At 42.7% G+C, this 25,529-nt stretch overlaps 1 protein-coding gene across 1 annotated transcript in view; it reads left to right on the forward strand.

Annotated features, from left to right (window-relative positions):
* Nucleotides 1-25,529, forward strand: part of GPC3 (glypican 3) — a 399,544-nt gene that overhangs the window by 30,389 nt on the left and 343,626 nt on the right. Inside the window, exon 2 of the mRNA XM_059385454.1 lies at nucleotides 842-1,003. Within this exon, the coding sequence (XP_059241437.1) occupies nucleotides 842-1,003 (162 nt within the window). The remainder of the gene's footprint in view (nucleotides 1-841; nucleotides 1,004-25,529) is intronic.

A 25,529-nucleotide genomic window follows, 5' to 3' on the forward strand; every position in this document is an offset into this window, starting at 1 on the left:
CTCTGATAAATAAATAAAATCTTAAAAAAAAAAAAAAAGAAGAAGAAACTGGTCGGCTGGGAAGGATGACACCAAAGGTCACATTGGATGAGGACTGAGAAGACGTTCTGATTCCCTAATTTTGGAATAAGCGAGGAGATTCTTAATTCGACAACTTTTTATGGAGTTGCAGAAATAAAAAGATACCATGCATCATAAGCGAGATGCAAGGAAGTGACTTAGGAGTTCAGAGGTCGATATTTGAATAGCGCTAGAATGTTGTCGTTGTAAGGGATTTTGGTGATTGTCAAAATGTTGATGTTGTCCTTTGGATATTTCCTCTGTGAATCTTACCCCAGACCTTTAGTTAACAACAGCAAAGCTTTGATAAGATATTGATGTTTTAATCATTTATCCCAAAAAGCCACACCGGGGTGACAGACATACATTTCATTAGGAAATCATAACTGGAATTTTGAAAATTGCCTCTTGGTTGTGCTCTCATTCATAAATTATAATCAAGAAAAATAAATTGTAGGAGTGAAGATTAATCTTTTAATGGACAAATTAAATATCGGTGTTCAATGACGTCTACTTGGTGCTATAAATTGGTTTGTGCAGAATTTATGAGTCAAACCTAGGCAATTAATTCTAATGGTTATTCAAAAAGAATCAGTCATAAAGATAATTGGGAGAAAGCAGGGATTTGTTAAGATAAACACTAATTTTGAATAATCAAGATTTTACTGTATTTTTAAAAATGCATTGTCTTGCCTTATTCACTTCGTGTATGTGTGTGTGTGTGTGTGTATGTGTGTGTGACATTCTGCTTACTGAAACGTGAAACCCTTGTTTGTTTCAGGATCAGATCTGCAAGTATGTCTCCCCAAGGGTCCAACGTGTTGCTCCAGAAAGATGGAAGAAAAGTACCAACTGACCGCGCGCTTGAACATGGAACAGCTGCTTCAATCTGCAAGTATGGAGCTCAAGTTCTTGATCATCCAGAATGCCGCAGTTTTCCAAGGTGAGTGCTGGGGATCATTTTAGACGTGTGCCCCTTGGCATCATTCTCTGGGCGCTGGGCTTTCAGATGCTAAGTCTAATTTATAAATGACCATGCCAGCGTTAACACTTGACAGAGAAATCTCCCAGTGAGAGATTCTGTTTCAGGAAAAGCACAGCTTTTAGAGACACTGCGTTTCACTCTTTGGAGAGGCAGGCATTGTCCAAAGTCATTGTCCAAGGACATTCTGTTTACCTGTGTGCGATGGCTACAAATCCCTACAGAAAGAGTAAATGATATCTTCTCTCAACAAGCCCTGAAGACCAGTTTAAAAAAAAAAAAAAAAAAACAACAAAAGAGGTTACTTAAATACCAGTTTTCTCCAGGCGTGGGTTAGATGGTTGTGGAACATGCCTGAACTCCTTCTGACCACGGGGACCGTTTCCAGAGCGATCTGGAGCTTGGCTCAAAGGCACTATGTTTTCTCATTTGTGTGAGTGGACCACCTCTTCTTTCTTTGTGAGTCTCCATCTTTACTACACCTGTGTGTGACTATAAAGGGACCTGTGGTGGCATTGCCAGGATGGGTCAGAAATTCCATTTCTCCTCACTGACCAGTAGGACCAACCCAGCAGGATGGAGAATACCTCCTTCAATTCAAAGACCCAGCTAGGAATGTTGACGACATGCTCTCTGTGTATTTGTTCCTTTAGTCTTCGCAATAACCCTAGGAAATAGGTCTTACTATCAGCATCCCCATGTAAGGGATGAAAAGCCAAGGCACAGAATGGTTAAGTAGTTTTCCTGAGGCCACACAACTAATTAATGGGGGGAAATCAAGATTTGAACCCAGGCGGCCTTGCTCTTAGAGCCTATATTTTTAACTACCTCGGTATGCTGCCTCTTGGGAGGGGAAATTAATTACAGATATTGGGGCTTGCTTCTGTCTTCCCTGAAGCACAGGACGCCAGCTCCCTTTTTCTTGCTCTACAGAGAATTGGAGTTTAGATAGAAAAGTCTCTTCTGATGACCTGACGTTCCAAATTTGTAGGTTTCTGGCACCTTGTTAAGGATTAACCTCTTTGAATTGTAAGGTAGGTTGATTATAGCTTATTTTGTGTATTGCAAGGAAAATCTTAGAATTAGCTAAGAAAATTATTCCAATTAGCTAATAAAGCCTACATTCATGATAGTTCCCTGGGTCAAAGCCTCAGGGGATGTTGGGTTGATTATATGAAATACAGTATAGAAGCGTGAGGTATTTGTTCACTTACGTATGCCGTCAGACTCTTGTGAAGAGTTTGTGGAGACTAACAATTTGGCGATCAAATGAATAATTGAAGCTGGTTTTAAAAATACATGTGCCATTCATGTACTTCTTAGATTGGTTTTGGAGCTGAGCTGCTGAGTGAAAGTGGGGTGGTAAAAAGTGATGGGACAAGAGAATTTTGTCGAAGGCAAGAGCTGAATCTGACTCTTTGGGGGTGTTCAGGGGCTTTTCAAAATGGAGTGTGAGTGGTTTCATTCGCAGAATAACCAGGCCCACTGGTGTTACCTGACAGCCGTGGGCCTGCTGGAGGCGGGCGGGAGAACGAGCACCCCTGGTAGTCCACTGTGTGGAGTAGCGGTAATGGCTGATCTCTGAGGGCCTTGGGTGTCAGCCCTTCTGTCTCTGCCCAGTCCTCCATCTTTTTTTCCAGTCTTCCATTTTGCATATTGTGTTTTCTAGGCACGAGATGAGGAGAGAAAGGAAGTTCTGACCAGATTTTGATTGGCTTAGCGTGGAGGTTGGACACTAGTCATGTGGACAGAGGCTGGAAAGGGGGGAGGGTAGCACCTACTACTTGTATCTTTTCTCTCTTTTTCTCACACACACACATGTACACACACAAATATGTATTATTTCTCCAGTTGTGAACATAGGAGGACAGGTCTGGCAAAGGAACATGGAGACAACTCAGTGATGTCTGAACTCATGGCTGGGGCCTTCTACCTCATCACCATATGGACTCAATTCTTTCTCTTGTTTCATTCCCTTATTCTTTCCCTGCTTCCCATTTAGAGCAAATATACCCCATAAGAAAAAAGAAACCATGGTCCCAGACCTCAAGGCAATTATGCCATGTTTGTAGAAACATCGCCCCCAAATTCTTTCTGTAACGAACATTGGGAGGGACAAGACGAAAATCAGGGACCGAGGCAAGCTGATGTATTATTGATGGCTAAAAAAAAGAGAGGAGCCACTTTTGTCCCCCTTATGATTACTTATTATTCTGACGAGCTGGAATTGGGAGGGCCCAGTTGTTTCTTCCATAAAATACACTCCCTCCCCAAGATTCCGGTAGACCAAATCCTTGCTCCAATAATTCAGTCCTATGAAATTTGATGCAAGCTATTTTCCCCACCACATGAAGTTGAAGAAAGCTCATCTTGATATTGGCCTAGATCCACAATCTCTTTAGGATTCCCTCACTCGTCCACACTGGGGGTATTTAAGCAGCGAATGCTTTCTGCAAATATGTGCACAGTTCCACGAGCAATCCTTACTGCCTCAATTTGGATTTTATGTCTTCGTTTGCAAGAAGCCTTTGCCCTCATAAATGAGCCTGGGGCCCTTCGCGACAGCGGTTGGAGTGCTCTCTTGCTAATGTTGTTTTGATAATGATTGAAGCATTAAAAAAAAAGTTGTTCTTTATTTTCAATCTTTGCATTGCCTCGTTTCCTAAATTTAATTTACTCGGATGTGCTTAGTAAAATGGGGCAGCACAATCGTTTTTTGTTTCTGCTTAATTAATTCTTTTTGAAAAACTCCACTAAAAGATTTTTGTCTCTTTTTCTTCTCCCCTACCTCATAATAATTACTATGATAATACTACTAATGGCAATTTATTAAATGCCTGCTATATGATGCTTACTTTTACATAATTCTCTCGCTGGATTTTCCCAGCAGCTCTCTGAGGTTCCTACTGTAATTATCTCCATTTTACAGATGAGGAAACTCACTGATGCCTTGGCTTCTTCCGGGCCGTCATCTGACATGGTCTTCCTAATTAATGTTTTATCCTCTCTCTGTCACCTTTGCACGTTCAATCCTGGAGCTCTGTTTTCCTTGCAGGATGGCATTCTAACTGTCAAACGTGTCCCATCAGGGAGTATTTGGGGGGATAGGCCTAGGAAATTTTTCTGTATTTTGGATGATTCCAGTCTTCCCCAAGGTACCCCTGACTTTGAGGGAGAACACGCTTCAGCTTTTCTGGAAGTTGCCTAACCCGCAAGAAGCCAGTTCAGCTTCTTCAGAGGGGAGAACTAGAGTGGTTAAGCAGAAGACATCCCTGTGCTCCTGGAATGCTATAGAGCTCCTGCTGAGGTCACTGAGAAATTCTCAGGCCCTCGTTCGTTCAGTACCCACTACTGTCCCACATTTGTGTGTGGTCTTTTTACAGGCTGGATTTTCTAGTTTTCTAGCAGGCGGTAGGTTAAGGAGTTAGGTGGAGGGATTATGGAAGAATGCCAGAGGGAGGTATCTATGAACAGCAAGAAGTTATGAGTGCCAGGAAGGGTGAAAAACATGAAAGTAGACTTGGGGGCTCACTGAGTGGGGCAGTCCAGAGGACATTCAGTAGAGGGGGATAACCTACGTGCCTCAGTAGCCCCTGTATTATAGGAGGGGCAATAGCCCATGTCTGTAGTGACGGCTGCGAATCAATAAAGAAAGATCAAGTTACTTGCACCATTTTTCTTTTCCTTCACATTTTCATTTGAAGGAGCTAAAATATATTTGGGGGAGTATGTGTCTGAAAGGCAATGGAAGAAACACTGGGCTTGGAGTCAGAGCATCTCAGTTCTAATTCTAGTTCTGTCTTGGTAAGCTTTATGAATACAGGGGCTTACTTCGATTCCATTAGCCTCAGTTTTGTGATCTGCAAAATGGGGGTGATAATTACAGTCCTGCTTACCTCCTAGGGGAGAGGTAGTGTATATGAAAGTGTCTTGAAAACTGTAAAGCTCCATGTCCCAGCATTATTATCTCTAAAGCTATTACCTCGAAAGCACCGGAGATGCCAGATAAATGGCACATGTCCATTACAGACATGAGCCCCAGTAAAGCTGGAGGCCATGATGCAATTCACCCACGTTTGCCTCCTACAGTGGATATCCCGTGCACAGGTGAGAGAGCACTTAGGTAAAGTAGCCTTTGGAAAAGGGGTCTGTTTTGTACCTTCATAGATGTGAAACTGTGCTGTTCAAAATGTCAATACCGCCAGGAGCTAGCCTTTCTTCCCCAGCCTCCTGAAGCTTCTCTTCTGGCCCCTATCTGGAATATTTTACACACAAACAAGCAGCTAGAGTGGGAGGGGTTTGTCACATTCAGGCCATATTTTAGTTGCATTGTCTGGCCTGTGGAATCATGGCGGGGCTGGATGGTTTTCTCCTACCTCTTTTCTACGGCAGAGACGACACATTTCCACATGCGGGAGGCTGTGGTGAGAGGGGGACAGGGTTTCTGTGCTGCTGTTTCTTCACTCCCTTGTTTCCCATTTCCATCTGCTCTTGGCAGTTCTTATACTTTTTTTTTTCCCTGTCAGATTCCTGTCTCTCCCACTCCCCCTAAATAAAATTGACCTTGTGTAGAACACCCTTTTCCATCAGCTCAGAGCAATTTCTCTAGTCATTTCTGCTTGAAATAACTGTTCAGGCAAAGCTTTTTTTTCCTTCGCAGTTAATATGTGACTAAATAATTGCTTGGATGTTGATAAACATGTTTTTGAGATTCAATCATTTGTTCATTTAGCTTTTATAATGTTGCGGGGGGGTTTTAAGTTAGCACTGAGCAATTTTTCTCCATTTCACAATTTTTCCCCTTGACTAGTCTGACAGCTCTCCTGCGCATGCTCCAGCTGTGTGCAGGCCGAGCTCCAGCGAGTCCCTGACTCTGACCACTGGCCATCCTGTCACAACCCTTGCTTCCTTGAAAATAATGTAGGGGAGAGAATAATTACACTGATGTCTAATCAGAACTTAATTCATTTGCCAGAGCAAAATGTAATAACATTAAACTGGATAGAAGAATTTTAGGAACGCAAGCCATGACCATGAGTCAGGTTATATAGCCTCAAAAATGTAAATTATTAATCAAACCACTCATCTGTACAGCAAAGCTCTAGTAATCCCATTATAAAAGGGTGAATTTCTCATCAGAGCTCAGAAGATGCTGGCTTTAATTAGTGTACTTTCATGGCACTGACTCAAAGAGATAGTTAACTTTGGTTACAAAGTTTTAAAAAATGCGATTCTTTAATTATTAGTGCTATGGGACAAACAATTAGAAACTGGGTGTTTAAAGTCATTTTCATTTCATACTTAGAACTTTCGGATTCAAGTGGGTTTCAAAATTCTGTGGCTCTTGCAGAGCCAGAAGCTGGGGGAGTTATAAACCTTTACTGTGCCCTCTTATTGATTTAGAAAAGTCAGTCATTAGGCTGAAAAACTCTTTTTAATAAAAAGAGCTTAGAAAAATGACTCAGTGTGCGGATGGAGACTGTTCTGCGGCCAACATGAGGTGAGGAGATTATACAGATTAACTCTTTACCGCAGCCCATGCCCCTCCATTCAACAGGGCTCTGGACACACTCCCCACGGCTGCCATGCTCCTGCCCACTTTCTCACTAGTGGGCCCAACGAAGCAAATTAAAGGACATTGTCCCTGTCCTCGAGAAGCTTCCAGGAAAAATAACCACTTTTGCCTCTCGTGATTACTCCCTACCCTTCCCCGCCCCCACTGGGATTTGTTTACTTTCTGAAAACATATGTTCCTCCTCCTCTTTCTGTCTCACTGAGTCACAGTACCTGATATCGGTATAATGAAGCATATGTTTGAGAGGTTTGAATTCTCCTGTCAGTAGAGTGGAGGTAGAAATGATTTTCCTTTAAGCTGGAAGCAGTAATGTAGAAATTAAAAACACCTTTGCCTCTGTTGACTGTGAGAGGCCTCCAGGGGCTGAGTTGTGGCCCCACACCCCTCCTTCTTCCTCATCCCGGTTTCCAGTCAGGCACCAGGTCTTGTTTCTCGCTTCACATTCCCTTGCATCTTCTTCCTCCACCCCATTCCCCTCTGCCCTCTCTGGGTCTCAGCGGTCTCACACTGATGCCCGCTGGCCTCGTCTCTGATTTGAGTTCCAGGCTCCATCAGCTCCCACCTAGACTACCAGCAAAGGTGGAACAAAGTGCCAGGCCTTTGGACTCTTCCTTTGGTTCCCCGTCCAGCTCCAGAGTGTGATGATTAAGAAGGCAGGCTCTGGAGTCATTTGGGCTGGGTTTGAGTGAGTCTGGGTGGGGATAGGTAGGATAAGTGGGGTGACTGTGGAGAGAAGGAAGTTGAGGGCTTGGGCCTAGAATCAAGGCTCCTCTCCCAACATGTGCTGAGTTGGTGGGAATCAAATGGAAAGTCTCCTCTTCGAAAGTGTTCTACTGGCATCATCTCATTGAAACCTCATGGCAGCCATCTGAGGTTGATACTATTATTAGCCTCACTTCACCTGGAGGAAGTGGGGCTTTCAAGAGACAAAGTGACTTGTCTAAGGTCAGCCAACAAATGGCAGAGGTGGCAACTGGGAACCTGGGAAGGCCAGCTCCAGAAACTGGGCCCTTAACCACCATATATTATATATTATATATTGCCTCTGTGTATTTTGTTTCATGGTCATGGGCAACCTTTCCAATTCTAGCTTGCTTTCGTGCAAGGGGATTCTGTTGTACTTAATTAGAAAACATTTGCTGAGCAAGGACCTAGCATGTCTGGAGGCAGGCGTTGTGGGGGATTCAAAGATAAAAAACATTTCCTGCTTACCTTCAACTTTTAGAAACCAAGATTTTTATACACGAATAACTCAGGTACAAGGCATCCTAAGAGAAATGCTGTGAGAAACATTTAGCACTCCCCAGTCTTCCGTGGGGAGTAAGGGTAGATTTAGGTTTTGTGGGGCCCAAAGCTTATACAATCTGGGGGCCCTCTTTAAGAAAAAGAAGACAAAATAAAAGCTACAAAATGCCCCTGGCTCTTCCAGACGGAGGATCACAAGTGTGGGTCCCTAAAGCTTAGGTTTCAATAGCTTCCCACGAAACCCGCCTCTGTATGGGAGTGTGAGGTTGGAGAAGATTAATTCCAACTAGAGGGTAGAGGTTCTTGGAGGAGATTGCCTGTATGAATTCCCCAGCAGACATGGCTCTTGATCAAAGAGAAGGTCAGGTGAGGGAGTTAGGTAAATCAGCGCATATCTTTTTCTAAATTAAATTAAAATTTGAACATTAATAATTGCCTACCAGATACCAGTCTTGCTGGCCTCCCTGGCTAGCCTTGTAGCATCTCAGCCTTAACCTCTCGAAAGAGCAAGATGCCTAGGAGGCATGCAGAGAGGAACGTAGTGTGACAGACGTGTGCTTGGGCTTTGGGGGGACTGGAGTCAAAGTCCCAGATCTGCTAAGCTCTCTCTTTGTGACCGCAGAGCAAGTCAGTTCTCTCCGAGCCATTAATTCAGCAGGGTTAATTCAGAAGAGGGCTGTGAAGAGCTCAACTCTGTATGGGTCTGTAGGAATCAAATGCAGGGCAGCCATTATTTCTGTTATTCTCGGTTGTATGTTTGTCAGCATCATTGTAGATGAGGTAGAATATCTTTCTTTGCTCTGCGGCATTGACGGTGACATATCTGGTACATATACTTTATTAAAAAATGCTTTTCTGTGCTTTTATGTAATTATGATTCATATAAAAAAGGTTCCAGCATATTGACTCCTAATCATATCACTCAGAAAAATATTGCTTGTAACCTTTGTATGTGTTTTCTTCTTTTTCCTCTCTGTGTGTGTATGCATGTACGTGTGTGTGTGTTTGTGTGTGTGTACTTAAGACTAGATAGTATGCACTCTCTAAATAGTCCCCTAGTGGTCTGAATGAGTTAACATAACCTCAAGATCTAACTAGCAATGGCAGACTCTGATTCCATTGGGTTGCATTAGGAGAGGAAGGAAAACAAAAATGGTAAAATGAACCAGGATATTTATGATGCTTCCTCTATTTGTGGAAGTTCTTTAGCATTAGTACTGGACCTGATTAACTGAAATGTAATCATTGGACTAGACCAGGTCCCACAGTACTCCCTCTCTTGGGATCCTGTGTTTTTCCTTTCTAACACTTACCAAGTTTGTAGTGATCCATGTATGGATATTTTGTTAACACGAGTCTCCTTTACTGGAGAATGATCTCTCTGAGGGTAGGGCCAATGTGTAGTCTATCTCATTGCTATAGCCCCAGGTGAGATATTAGAAAATACTCACCCCAGGGGAGTGCGCACGTGCACATGTGCATCTACGCATATACAGAATTAAAAGAAATAATATCAATAGAAACAGATTTCCAACTCTTCTGCATCCTTTGCAGCAAGTACCACTAGGACCAAATAGAAAAAATAAATACAACCTGTTGCCTGAGGCATTTATTTTCAGGTTTTATTTATTTATTTTTATTTTTTTAGAGAGACAGAGAGTAAGCCAGGCATGGTGGGGAGGGGCAGAGGGAGAAGGAGAAGAATCTCAAGCAGGCTCCATGCCCAGCACGAAGCCTGATGTGTGGTTTGATCTCATGATCTTGAGATTATGACCTAAGCCGAAATCAGAAGTCGGATGCTTAACCGACTGAACCACCCAGGCACCCCTGTTTTTAGGTTTTAAACTCCACTCAGCTAGAAGATCTTAAGAGTGTAGCTAATAGGTTGAAGCTTTCCCATTTTGAGATGAAATGTCCTATGCTATACCTGAGCTTCAGCCTCTGCTTATGGCCTCACCACTCCCTGGCTTGCTGGGTGTCTTTTCTTCCAGCCTGATCTAGGCTCTTCACAGAGCACTGTGAAGAAGGCTCAGTGCCACGGATTTACACTTTGTGACCAAGAATCATGAGACTCGCAACGCTTGTCAGCTTTTCCAAATATGCTCTTATGTGTCATTCCTGATTATAATGTCACTTAAAAGTAATAGAGCAAACTTTTTCAGGATATTCTTTTTAAAAAATAAGTTTTGGGGTGCCTGGGTAGCTCAGTGGGTTAAAGCCTCTGCCTTCGGCTCAGGTCATGATTCCAGAATCTTGGGATTGAGCCCCACATCGGACTCTCTGCTCAGCAGGGAGCCTGCTTCCTCCTCTCTCTCTGCCTGCCTCTCTGCCTACTTGTGATCTCTGTCTGTCAAATGAATAAATAAAATCTTTAAAAAAAAACAAGTTTTGACTACACAAATAAGTACCACAGGAGTCTGCCCTCACCAGTTTGTGGTTTTACTTTCCATGGGGTCAGTTGCCCGAGGTAAACCCTAGTCTAAGATCAGATGATTCTCCTTCTGACAGATTGTCAGAAGGACAGTAGTAGCCTAACACTATAGAACCATGCCTATGTTACCCACCTCACTTGATCTCGTCACGTGGGCATCTTATCATCTCACATCGCCACAGGAAGAAGAAGGGTGAGTACAGGACCATCAAATGCTTTTAGAGAGAGCCCACATTCATATAAATTTTATTACAGTTTATAGTTGTTATTGTATTTTATTATTAGTTATTGTTGTTAATCTCTTACTGTGCCTAATTTATAAGTGAAACTCTATCATATATATGTACATATAGGGAAACGTAGAGGGAAAAACATAGTCTATCTAGGGTTCAGCCCTATTCATGTTTCAGGCACCCACAGAGCATCTTGGAATATATTCCCATGGATGAGGAGGGGAACTACTGTACATGTTTATTGGGAAAATGAAAAAACACAAAAAAGTGGAAAATAAAATGACTTACATTTTAGCCCCCAGAGGATAAGTACTATTACCATTTTGGTATATAATCTTGCGTACTTTGGTTCAGTGTTATACATATATGGGTGTATGTATATATTTTAAAAAAATGGATTATATAGCTTTCTCATGTGATATAGCCTTCTTTCCATGTCAATAATGTTTTTCTATAATACAATGTAGTATTGTACAAACATAGTATTTAGAGGTCATATAGTACTTAGCCCCATGGCTGTCTCACATGTTATTAGTCCAATGTTCTTTAACTGCTAGAAATTTAGGGTACTTTCACTAAACTGTAGTGAGATAAGTAATGTTCATATAACTGAATATTTGTGCACATCCTTAATTATTTACTCAGGATAATTTCCTGGAACTAGGATTGCTGGGTCAGAGGCAATAAAGTTTTTAAGGTTTCTCACATTTATTTCCTCTTTTTTGCCTGACCATTTGCCATTTTACGGTAATCCTACTTTGGGTGAAAAATAGTACTCTTTTGTTACTAGGGAGATTTGATGTTCGTATGTACTTTTTATTTTGTGAGTTTTGTTGTTAATATTCTTTTATCATTAAAAAATTAGCTATTCATTATTTCTTATTGAGATGCCCCTTTCTTATTGATTTGTAAGGGCTCTTTATATATTCAGGATGCTAACCCATTTTATGTGTTATTAATTGAATTTATTGCTTTGTTTATTAGATTTTTCATTTTTTATGGAGGTTTAAAAACACCTTCAGTCAATGTATCAATGTCTTCCTTTGGTTTCCAATATATTCTTTGATTATTTATCGATTGGTAACAGCTTTGGCATGAATCAAAGATGTGCTCTATTTCCTGTTCTGACACTAGCTATGTGAAAATTGGTAAGTAATTTAGTGTCTCAGTTTGTTTTTGTATGCGCAAGATAACACCTCACCGGCCAACCTGCCAGAGCTTTTATGGATCAGAAGAGGTAAGGTATATGAAAATGCCTTCAACATTTAAAGGATTATTTTTGTTGTTATTCAGCTATCCCCTGACACTGACTATTAATCTGAATCAGTTCATTTTTACTGTACTGAAAACAGCATTGCCTTTCCTTCCCCTGGATCTGAGATCTTTCTGGCCACTTAGTAGGAAGTAGTCTTGGTCTACAAGTACACTGGAGTCTGTGCTCTGGTAGTTGGAGAGGTGCTCAGAGGGTGGTGAAATGTTGCCTGCCATCAGTCTCTGCCTGGAGCACGGATTCTGGGCATCCATCCCACCTTCCCAGCTGGAGAAATGGGCTCTGGAACTACTCTTTGATGTAGTATGTGTGTTTACTTCTACATGCCCCCGCCCTTGAAGGATAGCTAACGAAACCCATTCAGTGAGGCCAAAGTGTCTGTTCCTGTCCAATAGAGTAGTAGGTGGGGGAAAACCCAAAAGCCTTCTGTTCACACTCCTATTCCTTGGGGACTAGAAAAACAGTACTCTTTCTAGTAATTAATATTTGAAACAGATACACTGGCCTATCAGATAAATCAGTGGTTTAGCACAGTTTTGTGGTACACATTCTGGTAAGAGTTGTTTATTGGGACAACTTTTTTTTTTTAAACCACGAGATGACCATAATTCCCCCTCTCTAAATGCCAGATTAAAAAACTCAGAGAGGCAAGAAAAATAATTAAAATATCTCATGTATCAAAGTAATCGTTAGTAGAAAAATAAAGTATGTTCTTTCTGGCAAGCTCTGCCAGATGGTTGAGATGGCTTATAGTAGGAGAAGATGCTTAAATGATACATGTATTATTTCAAATATAACCTTGAGGAGTTTTGTTTTTGTTTTGATGGGAGGGGAAGATAGTGTATGCTTTCATAACTCAAGCCTTCTTGAAGGTCAGAGGCCTCTAGAAAGTTGGTGAAGTTAGATACTTGAACTCATCTGAGTCATTTCCATGCAGGAGAAGTGAGGTTAGCTTACTGAATGTCTACTGTGTGTTAGGTTTGATTAATCTTGATAACAGTAATGATACTGTTAGGTATGACTATTGCAATTTCACAAGAAATGGAAACTGGAGTTAAGAACTATTAAGCAATCTGCCTTAGGCCACATAATCAGTAAGTGGCAGCATTAAGTTTCTAACTTCAAAGTCATTGAACCACACTGTCTTCCTTGGCCTTAGAAGACAAAAATAAGCCTTAGCAACTCATAAAAGTGATCATGATCAGGGTGCCTGGGTGGCTCAGTCAGTTAAGCATCCGACTCTTGATTTTAGCTTGGGTTGTGATCTCAGGGTTGTGAGATGGAGCCCCACGTTGAGCCCTGCGTCGAACTCCATGCTGGGCGTGGAGCCTGCTTGGGATTCTCTCTCTCCCTCTCCCAGTGCCGACCCCCCCTCCTTAAAAAATGATCATGATCATAGTTTGAAAAATAGAAAGTGCTGTTGAAATCTGTACAGTAATGGAGAAATAAACAAAATACCCCAAGAATGGCCCCCCAATTTTATTTGGCAGAAGGCTTCAAATTCCACTGCCGTGAAGCAGTTCTCTGTAGGGACATACTAGGGTGGGTTAACTGTACCCCGATGTTCTGTGGCATGTGGCAACCTTTCCTATTGCCTCATACAGAATTGCACACACACCCTTCAGAGTTCATTTTAGTATTCAGCCTGACATGGAAAGGGGCTGCTACTCTGACAAACACGATCTGGCCAGATGTTATTATTTTGCACTACATTTAATTTCTTCCTGCCAAAGATTTAGGCTTCTTTTCCCTGATAAAGATCAGGGGAAATTGTCTGGTATTTACAAAATCCCATCCAGGCGTATCTGTTACAATGTTCACTTAGCAAAGTTTATTAGATTATTAGGGCTTTAAACCCTTGGGCTCTTTCGTTATTGAAATTAAAAAAAGAAAAACCCAAACATCTTCAACAAATTTAAGTGGCATAATTAGGCCCTGGACTTGTGTTACAGGCATTTTGGAATTATGAAAATGATTTAAATAGTATTTGCTTCCTGAGAAACTTGCTGAGTTTGACAGGGATGAAAGGAAAGTGGTTATGCTCCTTTGGTCTCCCGAGTTCATGGGGAAAGTGATATCTGGAACTGAAATAAATTTGCTATAGTAGTATAGCAAAATTATTCCCATAAGTAGTTAGCCATACCACACAGGGCCTCTCTTTCTTGGCCTAGTTAAAATGCGGGCACCACAATATTAGAGGAACATCTGGGTCTGTCACTTCCTTGCTGATGAAATCCATTTAGGGTAACACTGAACCAGACCCCTTAAACGTTAATTCTTGGCATATACCCATGCTCTACTAGGCATATGAAGATAGTAATAGACATATTCGGTATTTACAAGACATAGTAGGTTCTGGTTTGTATACACTGCCATTTTCCTCAAGGGATTTCACTGTGCTTTGCCTGCAATGATTATATTTTCATGCGTTTTCCAAGTTGGAAGCTGGTGGCCCAATTCTTACTTTTTCTAGTGTAGGAATGGAGGCAGGGGAGGGTTTGGGTCAGGGACCTGAAGGACTCAAGATTCGGAGCCAGTAACTGGTCAGGAACTTGAGCTGTGTGGTGTACGTAGGAAATTGAGGCTGACTACATGGCTAATTTGTTTTGGGGAGTGCGGTGGAGTGGCACTAATTCAAGCACCAAAATTTTGGAATATCAAACTTTGCTTAAGAGAGAGAGACAACTGGGGAGCTCGGCTAGGTCAGCTAAGAGAGCACACGACTCTTCATCTCGGGTCATGAATTCAAGCCAAACATTGGGCATAGAGCTTACTTTAGAAAAAGAGAGAGCAATGACTGTTTAAGAACACTGAAAGGAAGTGTTCATTATATATGTCAACTTGAGCGTTTTCTTCTAGCATATATTTACTTGGCATCAGACTTGGCTTTTAACAAATTATGAAAGCCCAGTTCCTTAGAGACTATGTTACAAATGTCTCACAACTAAGCCGGACCATAGCTGGCCTTTGTCTTCTTATTTTGAAGCCCTTTATGGGAAAACCATAATAGCACAAACATACATATAGGCCACAAATGCTGAAATGGCAGAAGTGAACTCAAGGCAGGAGGTAAATATTTTGTAAAAATTAATGATCTAGACTGAACTCTCATTAACTCTGGCTCTGTTAATTTGAATATTGTGATAATTTGACTTGGACTGAAGTTTACTTCCATCCCATTTATGAAGAAAGAATCTGATAAACAAATTAATAGTGTATATAAGATTTGCAGGAAGCCATGTTTAACTTGCTTGAAAGACTTGAACAAGCCCATTAATTAGCTAATTATAACAAGCTTTGCTTATTAAAGCAAGCCTAATGGAACCTCTACTTGGAAACACTTTATTAGTGAGTTTGAATTACTCCAGGTATGGAAAAATAATAAAAAGAGAATGGATTCCAGAATAAAAACAATAAAAAGAGAATAGATTCCAGAATAAAAATAATAAAAAGAGAATAGATTCCAGAATAAATTGACTTGAGCTTGAATCTTGTAACCTAGAGGAGGTCCACTTAACCTATCTGAGCTTCAGTTTCCTCATCTCTAAAGCAGGGACAATAGGAGTGCCTGGGTTGTACAGTCCATTAAGACTCTGACTCTTAATTTTGGCTCTGCTCATGATCTCAGGGTCATGGGGTTGAGCCCCAAGTTGGGCTCCACGCTCAGCACAGAATCTGCTTGAGTTTCTCTCTCCTCCCTCTGCAGTCCCCAACACGTTCTCACTCTCTCTCTCAGATAAGTAAATCTTAAAACAAAACAAAACAGGGACAATAAATAATAGGACCTACCTAACCATTCACAGTTATGAGAAAGAAATGATATGACCCATGTGCAACTTAATTTAGAATGCCTGGTACATAACAAGTGTTCAATAAATGTGAGCCAGTGTTTGTTATTTTTTTTTAAAGATTTTATTTTATTTATTTGTCAGAGAGAGAGAGAGGGAGAGAGAGCGAACACAGGCAGACAGAATGGCAGGCAGAGGCAGAGGGAGAAGCAGGCTCCCTGCCGAGCAAGGAGTCCGATATGGGACTCGATCCCAGGATGCTGGGATCATGACCCGAGCCGAAGGCAGCTGCTTAACCAACTGAGCCACCCAGCCAGTGTTTGTTATTTTTGAAAAGTAGTTGTAAATCACACTTCACTAACTCACAGTATCTTTTCCTTCATCAATTCAGATTAGTGAGGATGTTCCAGGAAAATAACCTATTTGTTGAGTTAGCTGTTCTGGAGTTGGAATGAGAGTTCATCTGGGGAAAGTAACTTAATAAATCAGTCTATGTAATCTATAGGCCACATATACACATGGAAAGGGAATAATTTTCAGGTTCAATGTCCTTTTAGTTTCCCAGGAGGGAAATTCTGTTTGAACGGGTTTTATGTTATAAGCTTAGTTTTCATGAGTTCGTGTTGTGAAGTTATTTTGGAGCTTGAAAAATGCAAGATTTTAATATGTCTGAATATTTTACTGTAACATTTCGAGTATTATTCCTTTTCTGTTATCCTGATGACACTTCACTACACAAATAATAGGTGTTAATTTTGGAAGAGACATAAGTATATACTGGTAAATAAAACAGAATATAAACATCACCCTGAATCTTAACATTCAGAGATGACCATAGTCATGTTTCCTTTAGTTATTTTCAGGTGTGCCTTCGAATAAGGCATGGCTTTGTGATCACAAGATGGACTTGAACTTGAAAAATTGCATATAATTTCACATCTGAGAGCCCTCCTCAGATCTGTTTCTGTTGAGACCAATAGTAATATAGCACAGAGAATATGGCTTCAATTATCTTTCTAGGTCCATTCTAATTCAGAATTGACATTGTGTGTGTGTGTGCGCGTGAGAGAGTGAGATGGAGGAAGAGACAGACAGAGACAGAGAGACAGATGCACACAGAGAGAAGACGCCTGCATCTGCTGGGTGGAGGTTTTCCCTGTTGTGTGGTCTAGTGACAAGAACATTGGCCTAGGAGTAAGAAGATATGGCTTGTAGCTCTGACTCCAGCATGACTCATTGGACGACCTTATGCAATTAATTTAGTTTTTCTGGGCTTTAGTTTTCTCATATATAAAATGGGAGGTTAGGCCAGATAATTTTTACAGCTGCTTGCAGCTCAAAGAGTCTGAGTTGGTTTTTTCTGTTTTTAAATCAGACTTGCCTGTCTGCCTGGAAGAACCCAAGCTCTGTGGATATCTTCTTAAAGAGAGGAGAGTGATGAATCTCAAACAGTTTCTTTGGCGCCAGATAGACCAAAGGCTGTAATTTTTAGCCTATCAGGAGTTTGACTTTTGGAAGTGCTAAATCCTCCATTAGGAATAAATGTGGAAGCTCCAGGTTATTTATCGTTATTTACACTTTCCATTCATAACTGTCAGTGTCAAAGTCTCTGTCGACATAACTGTGTCAACGAGGTTAGCTTTAATCAGTTTAGTGGCGGCTAAGTCACAAATATATCAAATAGCCAATCACGATGCAGGAGTCCTCTACAGCCTGACTGAATTATTTATTTTGTTATGATGAAAATGTCTGGGCTTTATTGGGTTTTCTTTGAAGAACTTGATTTGGCTTGAAGTCTGGAAGATAAAAGATCCGAGATTGTCTCTCAGATTTTTATTCTGCCTTCCTTCAAGGCTTTTCATTTTTCACAAGCCGTTGTTAGCACTTTTAAGTCAAGGTGAGAGAGCTGTGATATTTTTTATCCTAGGGGTTTAAGCATGTGTGAAAAACTTTTACCTTTGATTTCTTGTCCCGTTTCTGTCGTTTGGAAGCTAGGTGACCTTGAACTAACCACTTAACCTGTCTGAGCCTCACTTGCTTCATCTGTAGAATGGGGATAATCTTAATCTTGCCTGTATCTCAGATTGTTACGGAACCCAATCAGATGGTGATTTAGTCATCACACAGAGGTAAGGGATTTTATTATTATCATTGAGTGTAGTGCTATTACTTAGGCCCTTAGTAGGTAGGTCTGCCTTGATAGGACAGATAGGATCCTGAAAAATTACATGGAAGTCAATTTTAGGAATCAAAACTCTCCTCCACCTTACATTATACCCTGGTATATTACCCAGAAAATTTTGTCCTCCAGAGGTCATTCAAAAATTAAAGGATTCGGGGCACCTGGCTGGCTCAGTTGGTAGAGCATTCGACTTTCGGTTTTGGGGTCATGGATTCGAGCCCCACATTGGGTTTCTAGATTACTTAAAAATAAAATCTTTTTTAAAAAAATTAAAGGATTTCACAAACTTAAGATCATTTTCAACTGAAAAAGAGATTATATTCAAGTAAAACATGAGCACTGCAAATCATGTCAAATGCAATGCTAATAATGTAACTCCAGAGACTTTGAAAAGGGAAAGAATTCATCTCGCTTTAAAGATGCTCAGGACCTATCTGGGGAGGGGACAGCATCGGGGAGCGGGCTGCTGGCATTGGGAAGGTCAGCAAGAGGAGAGGACAGGAAGAAAAACACGTAAAATCTAGCTCTCCCGAGCAGTCCTCTCTGTGTCAGTCCACGTAGCTCTTACCAACCCCCACTGCACACTTCTTACTCTTTTTCCACACGTCTTTAGTACGGACGGCGAAACTGTAGACATGCGCCTTTGTCCTTAAAATAAGTTGTATGCTCTCTCTGAGCATCACTTTTGTTTCCTTTTTCCTCTTTTTCCTAATAAGCCATTCAGAGGCCCTGCTTACCAGCATAGCAAGAAAGAAAAGAGATAAATACCTAGGGCCAAAGCAGAACACAAAGGAAGCAAGATTAGAAAATTGGGCAGTGTGCAGAGAGAACATCCGAGTGGGGTAACGTGGCCACCAGTGGGAAAGGCTGCCCATTCATCCAGCGCATGATGTCATGTTTAAGTTGAGTCACGGCTAATTAACTTTCATGTGCTCAAGCAAATTTGCATGTATTGAGTATATGCTAACTGAGAGTGACATTTATGGAAGATTTGAAGAGCTAGGTGGCTTTATTCCTGACGAGATAGAAGCCGGGCTCCCAGGAGGGATTTTTTCCAGCCTCTTCTAACTGCAAGGCCCTTGGGAAGCTCTAGTTGTGGAGAAGCGCTGGCCTTGGAATCAGAACACATAGATCCCAGTTCCAGCGTGATTATTCTCTAGCCCTGGGACCTGCAACCAGCCCTCTGAGCCCCTCAGGATCTCTTCCCAAGCCTGCCAGTGAGGCTAGGTTTGCCTACCATGCTGCTCTGTGCCACCTGGCTCCAGCCCCGTGTTGCCTCCCTCTGCCCTAGGACCCACCACACTAGAAATAATGTGCTTTGGTTGAGGCAGGAGGGGCAAGAGGGATGTCTGTCCCCTTCACTGGACTGGAATCCCTCCAGGGTCTGGTTTGAGCTCCTCTCTGTCCCTAGCCAGTGTCAGCGTTGGAAGGTGGATACACACAGTTGACTCTCAGTGGATGTTCGTGAGACTTGATGCGATTCCTCTAACCCGTAGGTTTCTCATCTGTAAAATGGAGCTACTCCATGTCCAGTCTCTGTTAGTTGTGAGAATATGAACATGTGTACACAAAATTACATATTGGGGTGCCTGGCTGGCTCAGTTGGTAGAGTGTGCGACTCTTGATCTTGGGGTGGTGTGTTCGAGCCCCAAGTTGGGTGCACAGATGACTTAAAAATAAAATCTTAAAAAAATTAAAAATGCATATTACACTAAACAGCACTATACATACACTTATGGAAGGGGTATTAGCAATTAGGGTCGCTATGTATGATTCACATCTTAAAATATAGGGTTAACTTCTTAATGGAGTTTGGGAAAATTGACCTTTTGGAAGCACAGTTTCTTCGTCGGAAGCAGTGAGTAGATTAGCACAACAGCTTCATTTGGGGACCATGGATGGGTTGCAGTGGGCCCTCGAAGCCCCTGTCATTGTTTGTAAAACTTTTGGTATCTGTGTCTTCTTTCCTAAAGAGAGCACATAGCTCAAATCAGATTCGTAAAGGGGTCTATGCCCCCCAACTTCCCAAACACTTAAGAACCATGAAGGTAGCTAATCTCTTCAGCTTTAATCTGCTTCTATGAAGAATCCTAGTCTGAACAAGTAGACTTTAGTTTATAATTATTTAATGGACTCAAAGAAGTAGCCTCAGTTATTTTAACCATGCTAACGTCAGGATTCCCAGAGGTAATAATATCCATCTGGGTACTGACCACGGGTATACCCTGCTACGAGCCAGATGCCTACTTGGCTTGAGGGAAGAACTACTGGTTGTTTTTTTTTTTTAAGAGTTTATTTATTTATTTATTTATCTGACACAGAGAGAGAGAGACACACAGCGAGAGAGGGAACAGAAGTAAGGGGAGTGGGAGAGGGAGAAGCAGGCCTCCCACTGAGCAGGGAGCTGATGCGGGGCTCGATCCCAGGACCCTGGCATCACGACCTGAGCGAAGGCAGAGGCTTAGCTGACTGAGCCACCCAGGCGCCCAAGAGCTACCATTTGGGGTATGGTATTCCACCTCCTTTCCCAAACGTGGTGTTGCTTTTAAGCGGACCTGGGGCTTGGTCTGCAGAATTAGAAGTTTCACTTGTATGTTTGCCCACCAAGTGCAATAGATATGCTTTAAAGAATGGAATAGCAAGAGCGGAGCCATAGGCCCGCCACGCTGGGAGGGGCACAAACTGGCCCAGCTGTGTTTGTTCTGATGATACTGGATACTATTTCCTTCTCTCGGGAAGTGATACAGTTAAAATCCCAACATCTGCAGAAATGGCAAGGTTGATTCACTTGGTTATGTATACTGAGCTTTCCGTTTTAATAGAGGCAGATGTCAACTTATCAGATTAAGTGTGGAACGTAGAAGGGAGTGATCCACCAGACTGTTTTAGAATTGACTGCTGACCGTGGGAGATGACTGGGGCGGTGTGGGCGTCTCTCCTTCATCTCTGGGAGGGGAGCATCCTCCAGCCAATCACTAGGAGAGAACAATGGGAAAAAAACAGGCAGAAGATACAGTTTTTGTTCACGGCTCCCACACGAAGCAAATAGCGTAGCATTGGGTAAGTCGCTTCCTAACTGAGGGCCTCCCAGGCGATCTCTTAGCTAAGGCTCCCTTTCAGGGTTGTTGTAATTATTGTTAATAAGAGTTATGGTAGTGCTCGCTTCGGCAGCACATATACTAAGATTGGAAGAGTTATGGTAATAGTGACACCTGGGTGGCTCAGTCATTAAGCGTCTGGCTTCCGCTCAGGTCATGATCTCAGGGTCCCGTGATCCAGCCCCGCATCGGGCTCGCTGCTCAGCGGGAAGCCTGCTTTCCCTCTCCCATTCCCCCTGCTCGTGTTCCTGCTCTTGCAGTCTCTCACTGTCAAATAAATAAAATCTTAAAAAAAAAAAAGAATTACAGTAATAGAATTTCCATTTATTGTCTACTATGTGCCACTATGCCAGGGGTTTGAGAATAAAATTGATCTAATCCTTCTAGTAATCCTGTTAAGTAGAGGGTATTACTCCATTTTATGAATGGGGAAAACTGAAGCTCAGAGAGGGTAACCAGTTTGTTCAAGTACTACCATCTGCCCACCCTTTCCTGATTTCTCTTCTCCCACACCAGTCACGGCCAACTCCTACTGGTTATACCTCTTTTCCCTCCTTAAAACCACTGCCCTGGTTTCAACCCTCAGCTCTTGCCTGACCTTTCTAACCTGCTTTCTACTGTCTCTCTACCTCCAGTTTTATGCCCTACCTGTAGGGCCCATCAGTTTTTTGTTTTGTTTTTGTTTTTTTTAGAGAGAGAGAGATAGGGAGAGAGCAAGTGAGCTAGCAGGGACAAGCGGAGGGAGACAGAGAGAGAATCTCAAGTAGACTCCGTCTGACATGGTGCTTGATCCCATGCCCCTGAGATCATGATCTGAGCCAAAATGAAGAGTTGATGCTTAACTAACTGAGCCACCCAGGTACCCTTGTCTTTCTAGTTTTTACGAAGTACCTCAGGTACCACTTTTTCAGGAAACTTGCCCTCATCACCCTTTCCCCTGGACTAGGTTCCCCTCATCTGCGTACCTCGGGTCTGCTTCATTAAAAATAGAACACTAGCCAATATTTAGTAAGCATTTACCATCCACCAAGCACTGTTCTCAGCTCATTATATACATTAACTCTTTGAATCCTCACAGGAACCATATGAAGTGTAGGCACCATTACTAGCAAGTTCTACAGATGTTCGGTTCAGTTCGTGTTTACAGATACCACATTGAACACAAAGCTATGACATGCCCAAGCTGGGATTCGAACCCCAGATATACTTACTTGAGAGCCTGGTCTCAGCCTCTGGTTCTGTGGTGTCTTTTGCCTCAGGGACCACCTTCACCAGGAAGTCCCCCACCCATGGCTCTTTCCTAAATTATTTTTACTTTCTTTTTATTAAAAAAGATTTTATTTATTTATTTCAGAGAGAGAGAGTGAGCACGAGCATGAGAGGGGAGAGGGTCAGCAGACTCCTCACTGAGCAGGGAGCCCAATGCGGGGCTTGATCCTGGGACCCTGCGATCATGACCCAAGCCGAAGGCAGACGCCTAATGACTGAGCCACCCAGGCGCCCCCTAAATTACTTTAAAACATAATTTGGATTTATATAAATAAGTTGAAATTTAGTATATTTAGCTGAGTTTGAAGCTGAAAATGAGCAGTTCCCAGGCATGATAAGCTTGAGGTAATAAAATGACCCCAGGATCAGATAATCCTACATGTACACTTTAAAACATTTTGACTTCCATGAGACACAGGGTGGCTATTTTCCAGCTCAGAAAACTGAGGATAGAGTGATGTGAAGTGACTTGCCGAAAAGCAGAGTTTCTCAACCTCGACAAATACTGATGTTTGGGGCTGGATAGGTCTTAGCTCCCCCCATGGGGTGGTGGTGGGGGACTGTCTGTCCTGTGTATCATAGAATGTTCAGCGGTGCCCCTGGCCTTACTTCCCCCTGTTTCTCATTGTGATAACCAAAAATATCATCAGACATTGTCTCATGTCCCCTGGAAGGCAAATTCACCTCTGGCCTGGAGTCCTCTGCTGGCGAGTGGCAGTTGGAAAGCTGGCCTTTGAACTGGCAGTCCAGTTCTCTTCTTGCTCTGTGAGCTGGCTCCCATCCTCGTGCTGATGAAGAAGACTGTGGTCCGTGAGGTGCTTTTGCACATTTACCTTTCTTTCATAAAGTGTTCATACCACAGAAATGGTTTGGTGATGAACCAAAGAGTTGATCACAGTGATTTCCTGGGGTGCTTTGGTGCTTGAATCCTGTTATTCGAGGTCACCTGATTTTCTTCTCCTAAACAGTGTGTGTGCGTGCGTGCGTGCGTGTGTACATATGTGTACATGTGTGCGCATGTTGTCTGGGAGGGTTTGATAGAAAAGGACGTGTGTATGAAGACTTTGTTTCCTGGAGGCTTATGTGAATCAGCCCCTTCATTTTACTGAGTTCCCATTTGCCTCAAGTACTGGGTTTTCTCCATCGGAAATACTACCTTGACAGTGTCAAGCATTTCAGGGGCTATGTTATGGGAATTCATGAGGGAGCCCTGTGCTGGTTCTTGTGAGAAGCCTTTGCGAGGGTGGTTGCTTCTCCCAGGGTTTTGACCTTCTGAGAAAATCACTTCTTTATAAACCATCCTTCCATGTGAGTCTATGGATGACCCTGAGAACCAGTCTCCTCTCTAACCCCCCACCCCCACCCCGAGAGAGAGAGACTGGGAATGCCTTGCTTGGGTAGGGCAGGGAAGCTACGCAGGCCTGGTTGGACTCCTTCAGCCCGGCCCTCCCTGGGGAAGCTGGGGGGTCGGGGGAGAGAGTGGGGATTTCTTCCTTTTTCAGAAAATTTTTAATAGTTTTCCGAACTAGGTAATTTTGCTGATTTGGGAAAACACATACAGTAGTTAGACATGCTTAATGTAAAAAAAAAAAAAAAGAAAAAGAAATAATATATATATTTATATCCCACCCCCTCAGTCTGATGAACTTTGCCGACCGCGAGCACTGTACTTTGATGGGTGTCTCCTCGCAGACCTTCCCCGTGTACACAGTGAACACACGGTCACGGGGCGCTCACACACGTGGCGTTCCCCTCTACGTAAATGGACCCATACTGTTTGGCCAACATTCACTTCCTCTTCATATATTTTTGGTGTCTTTCAAAACATGTATTTGAAGGTGTTTTCCTTTTTAAAAACAGCTGCATAATAGTTCCCACCCATCCACTCCCCTTTCTGTACACCAGTTACGTGTGTGCTTTTTAATTTTTTTCCTTCTCTCTCAACATGCGATGCCGAAGGGACTATCTTTTTTTTTTTTTTTAAAGATTCTATCTATTAATTTGACAGAGAGAGATCACAGTAGGAGAGAGGAAGGGAAGAGATCACAAAGAGAGGAAGGGAAGCAGGCCCCCTGCTGAGCAGAGAGCCCGATGTGGGACTCGATCCCAGGACCCTGAGATCATGACCTGAGCCAGAAGGCAGCAGCCCAACCCACTGAGCCACCCAGGCGCCCCGAAGGGACTATCTTTACTCACACCTTTTCTTGTGCCTGGAGCAGAACCTCCTAGAAGTTGGAACGCTGGGTCCAGAGCAAGGCTTCCAGGGGCCGTAGGCCAGTATCATGCTCTCTGCTACTCTCCTTTCCAGCACCCCAGAAGCCAAGGAACACCGAGCTCTCGGCTCTACCGTGCTCTGCTGTCTTGGCAGAAGGCCTACACCTTGCCGTCAGACTGCAGGCTCAAATCTGGAGGGCATTTTGGGGTCAGATGCCTCCAAAACTTGATTTTTCTGTTGCCGTTAGCCAGACAACAGCGATTTAATGGGAGACTGCTGTATGCCGGGCACTGCTGGGCCTTTTCAGACACGCACATAGTAGTCTTCAGATGTAGTCCTCAAAAATGTAGGTCAGTCTGTCTATGGACACGCTCTGTGTTATTTTTATGTCTTAATTAAAGGCACACAGAAGAAATGCTTGGCTGTAGATTGAGTTTCAATTATTATTTCACAAATCGTCCCTTTAAAGTGGGTTAGGTCGTTGTTTGTTTTTTCGGCCCTGTCCATATAAATCACTCTCTCTATAGGAAAACATGAAATTCTGTTTTCACAGAAGGCAGGGAAATAAGTTGTTTACACATCACCATTTGACTCCCTTCACTCCCGTCTTCATCACAAACATCTCAGCCACCCAAGTGAAGTTTATGTAAACTCCCAAGCCGCCCATGCAAACAAGACCCCTACAGCTTAGGAGTCTGGAGAAAGAAAGGAGTGGGATTGTCTCCTACTTCCCTTGTCACTGTGCCTGGTGCCGAATATTTCTTTTCATGTGGTCATTCACTGCCCAGAGGCTTAGCTTCAGTTCTGTGTCCTTTTTCAGTTCTCTGAATTAGGCAGGTGGTTCCCTAAAGCCGCAGTGTCTCAGAGCTTTCAGGGAGCTGTACTGATCCTTTAGGTCAGCTTCAGTACCAGTTCTTGCATTTGTTGGACTTGACTCAACCTCTGTGTCACTCTTTCTTCACGCGGCTAAGCTTCGACATGGTGATTGTCTCCCTAAATTTTGGCCCCCAGAGCTGCCCACCCCGGAGCACCGGGGAGTGATCTTGGCCTGAAGTCATACTTTCAGGGAGGCCGCCCACCCAGCGCCCTCTCTGTTGAGTCGGTGCGTGTTGAACTTAAAAAGTCGGGCAGAATTCTCCAAACTGTTGTCACCAGCCTTCATCCCATTTGGGGGTGTCGGT

The sequence above is a fragment of the Mustela nigripes genome, chromosome X (genome assembly GCF_022355385.1).
Source record: "Mustela nigripes isolate SB6536 chromosome X, MUSNIG.SB6536, whole genome shotgun sequence".
NCBI classification, from domain to species: Eukaryota; Metazoa; Chordata; class Mammalia; order Carnivora; family Mustelidae; genus Mustela; species Mustela nigripes.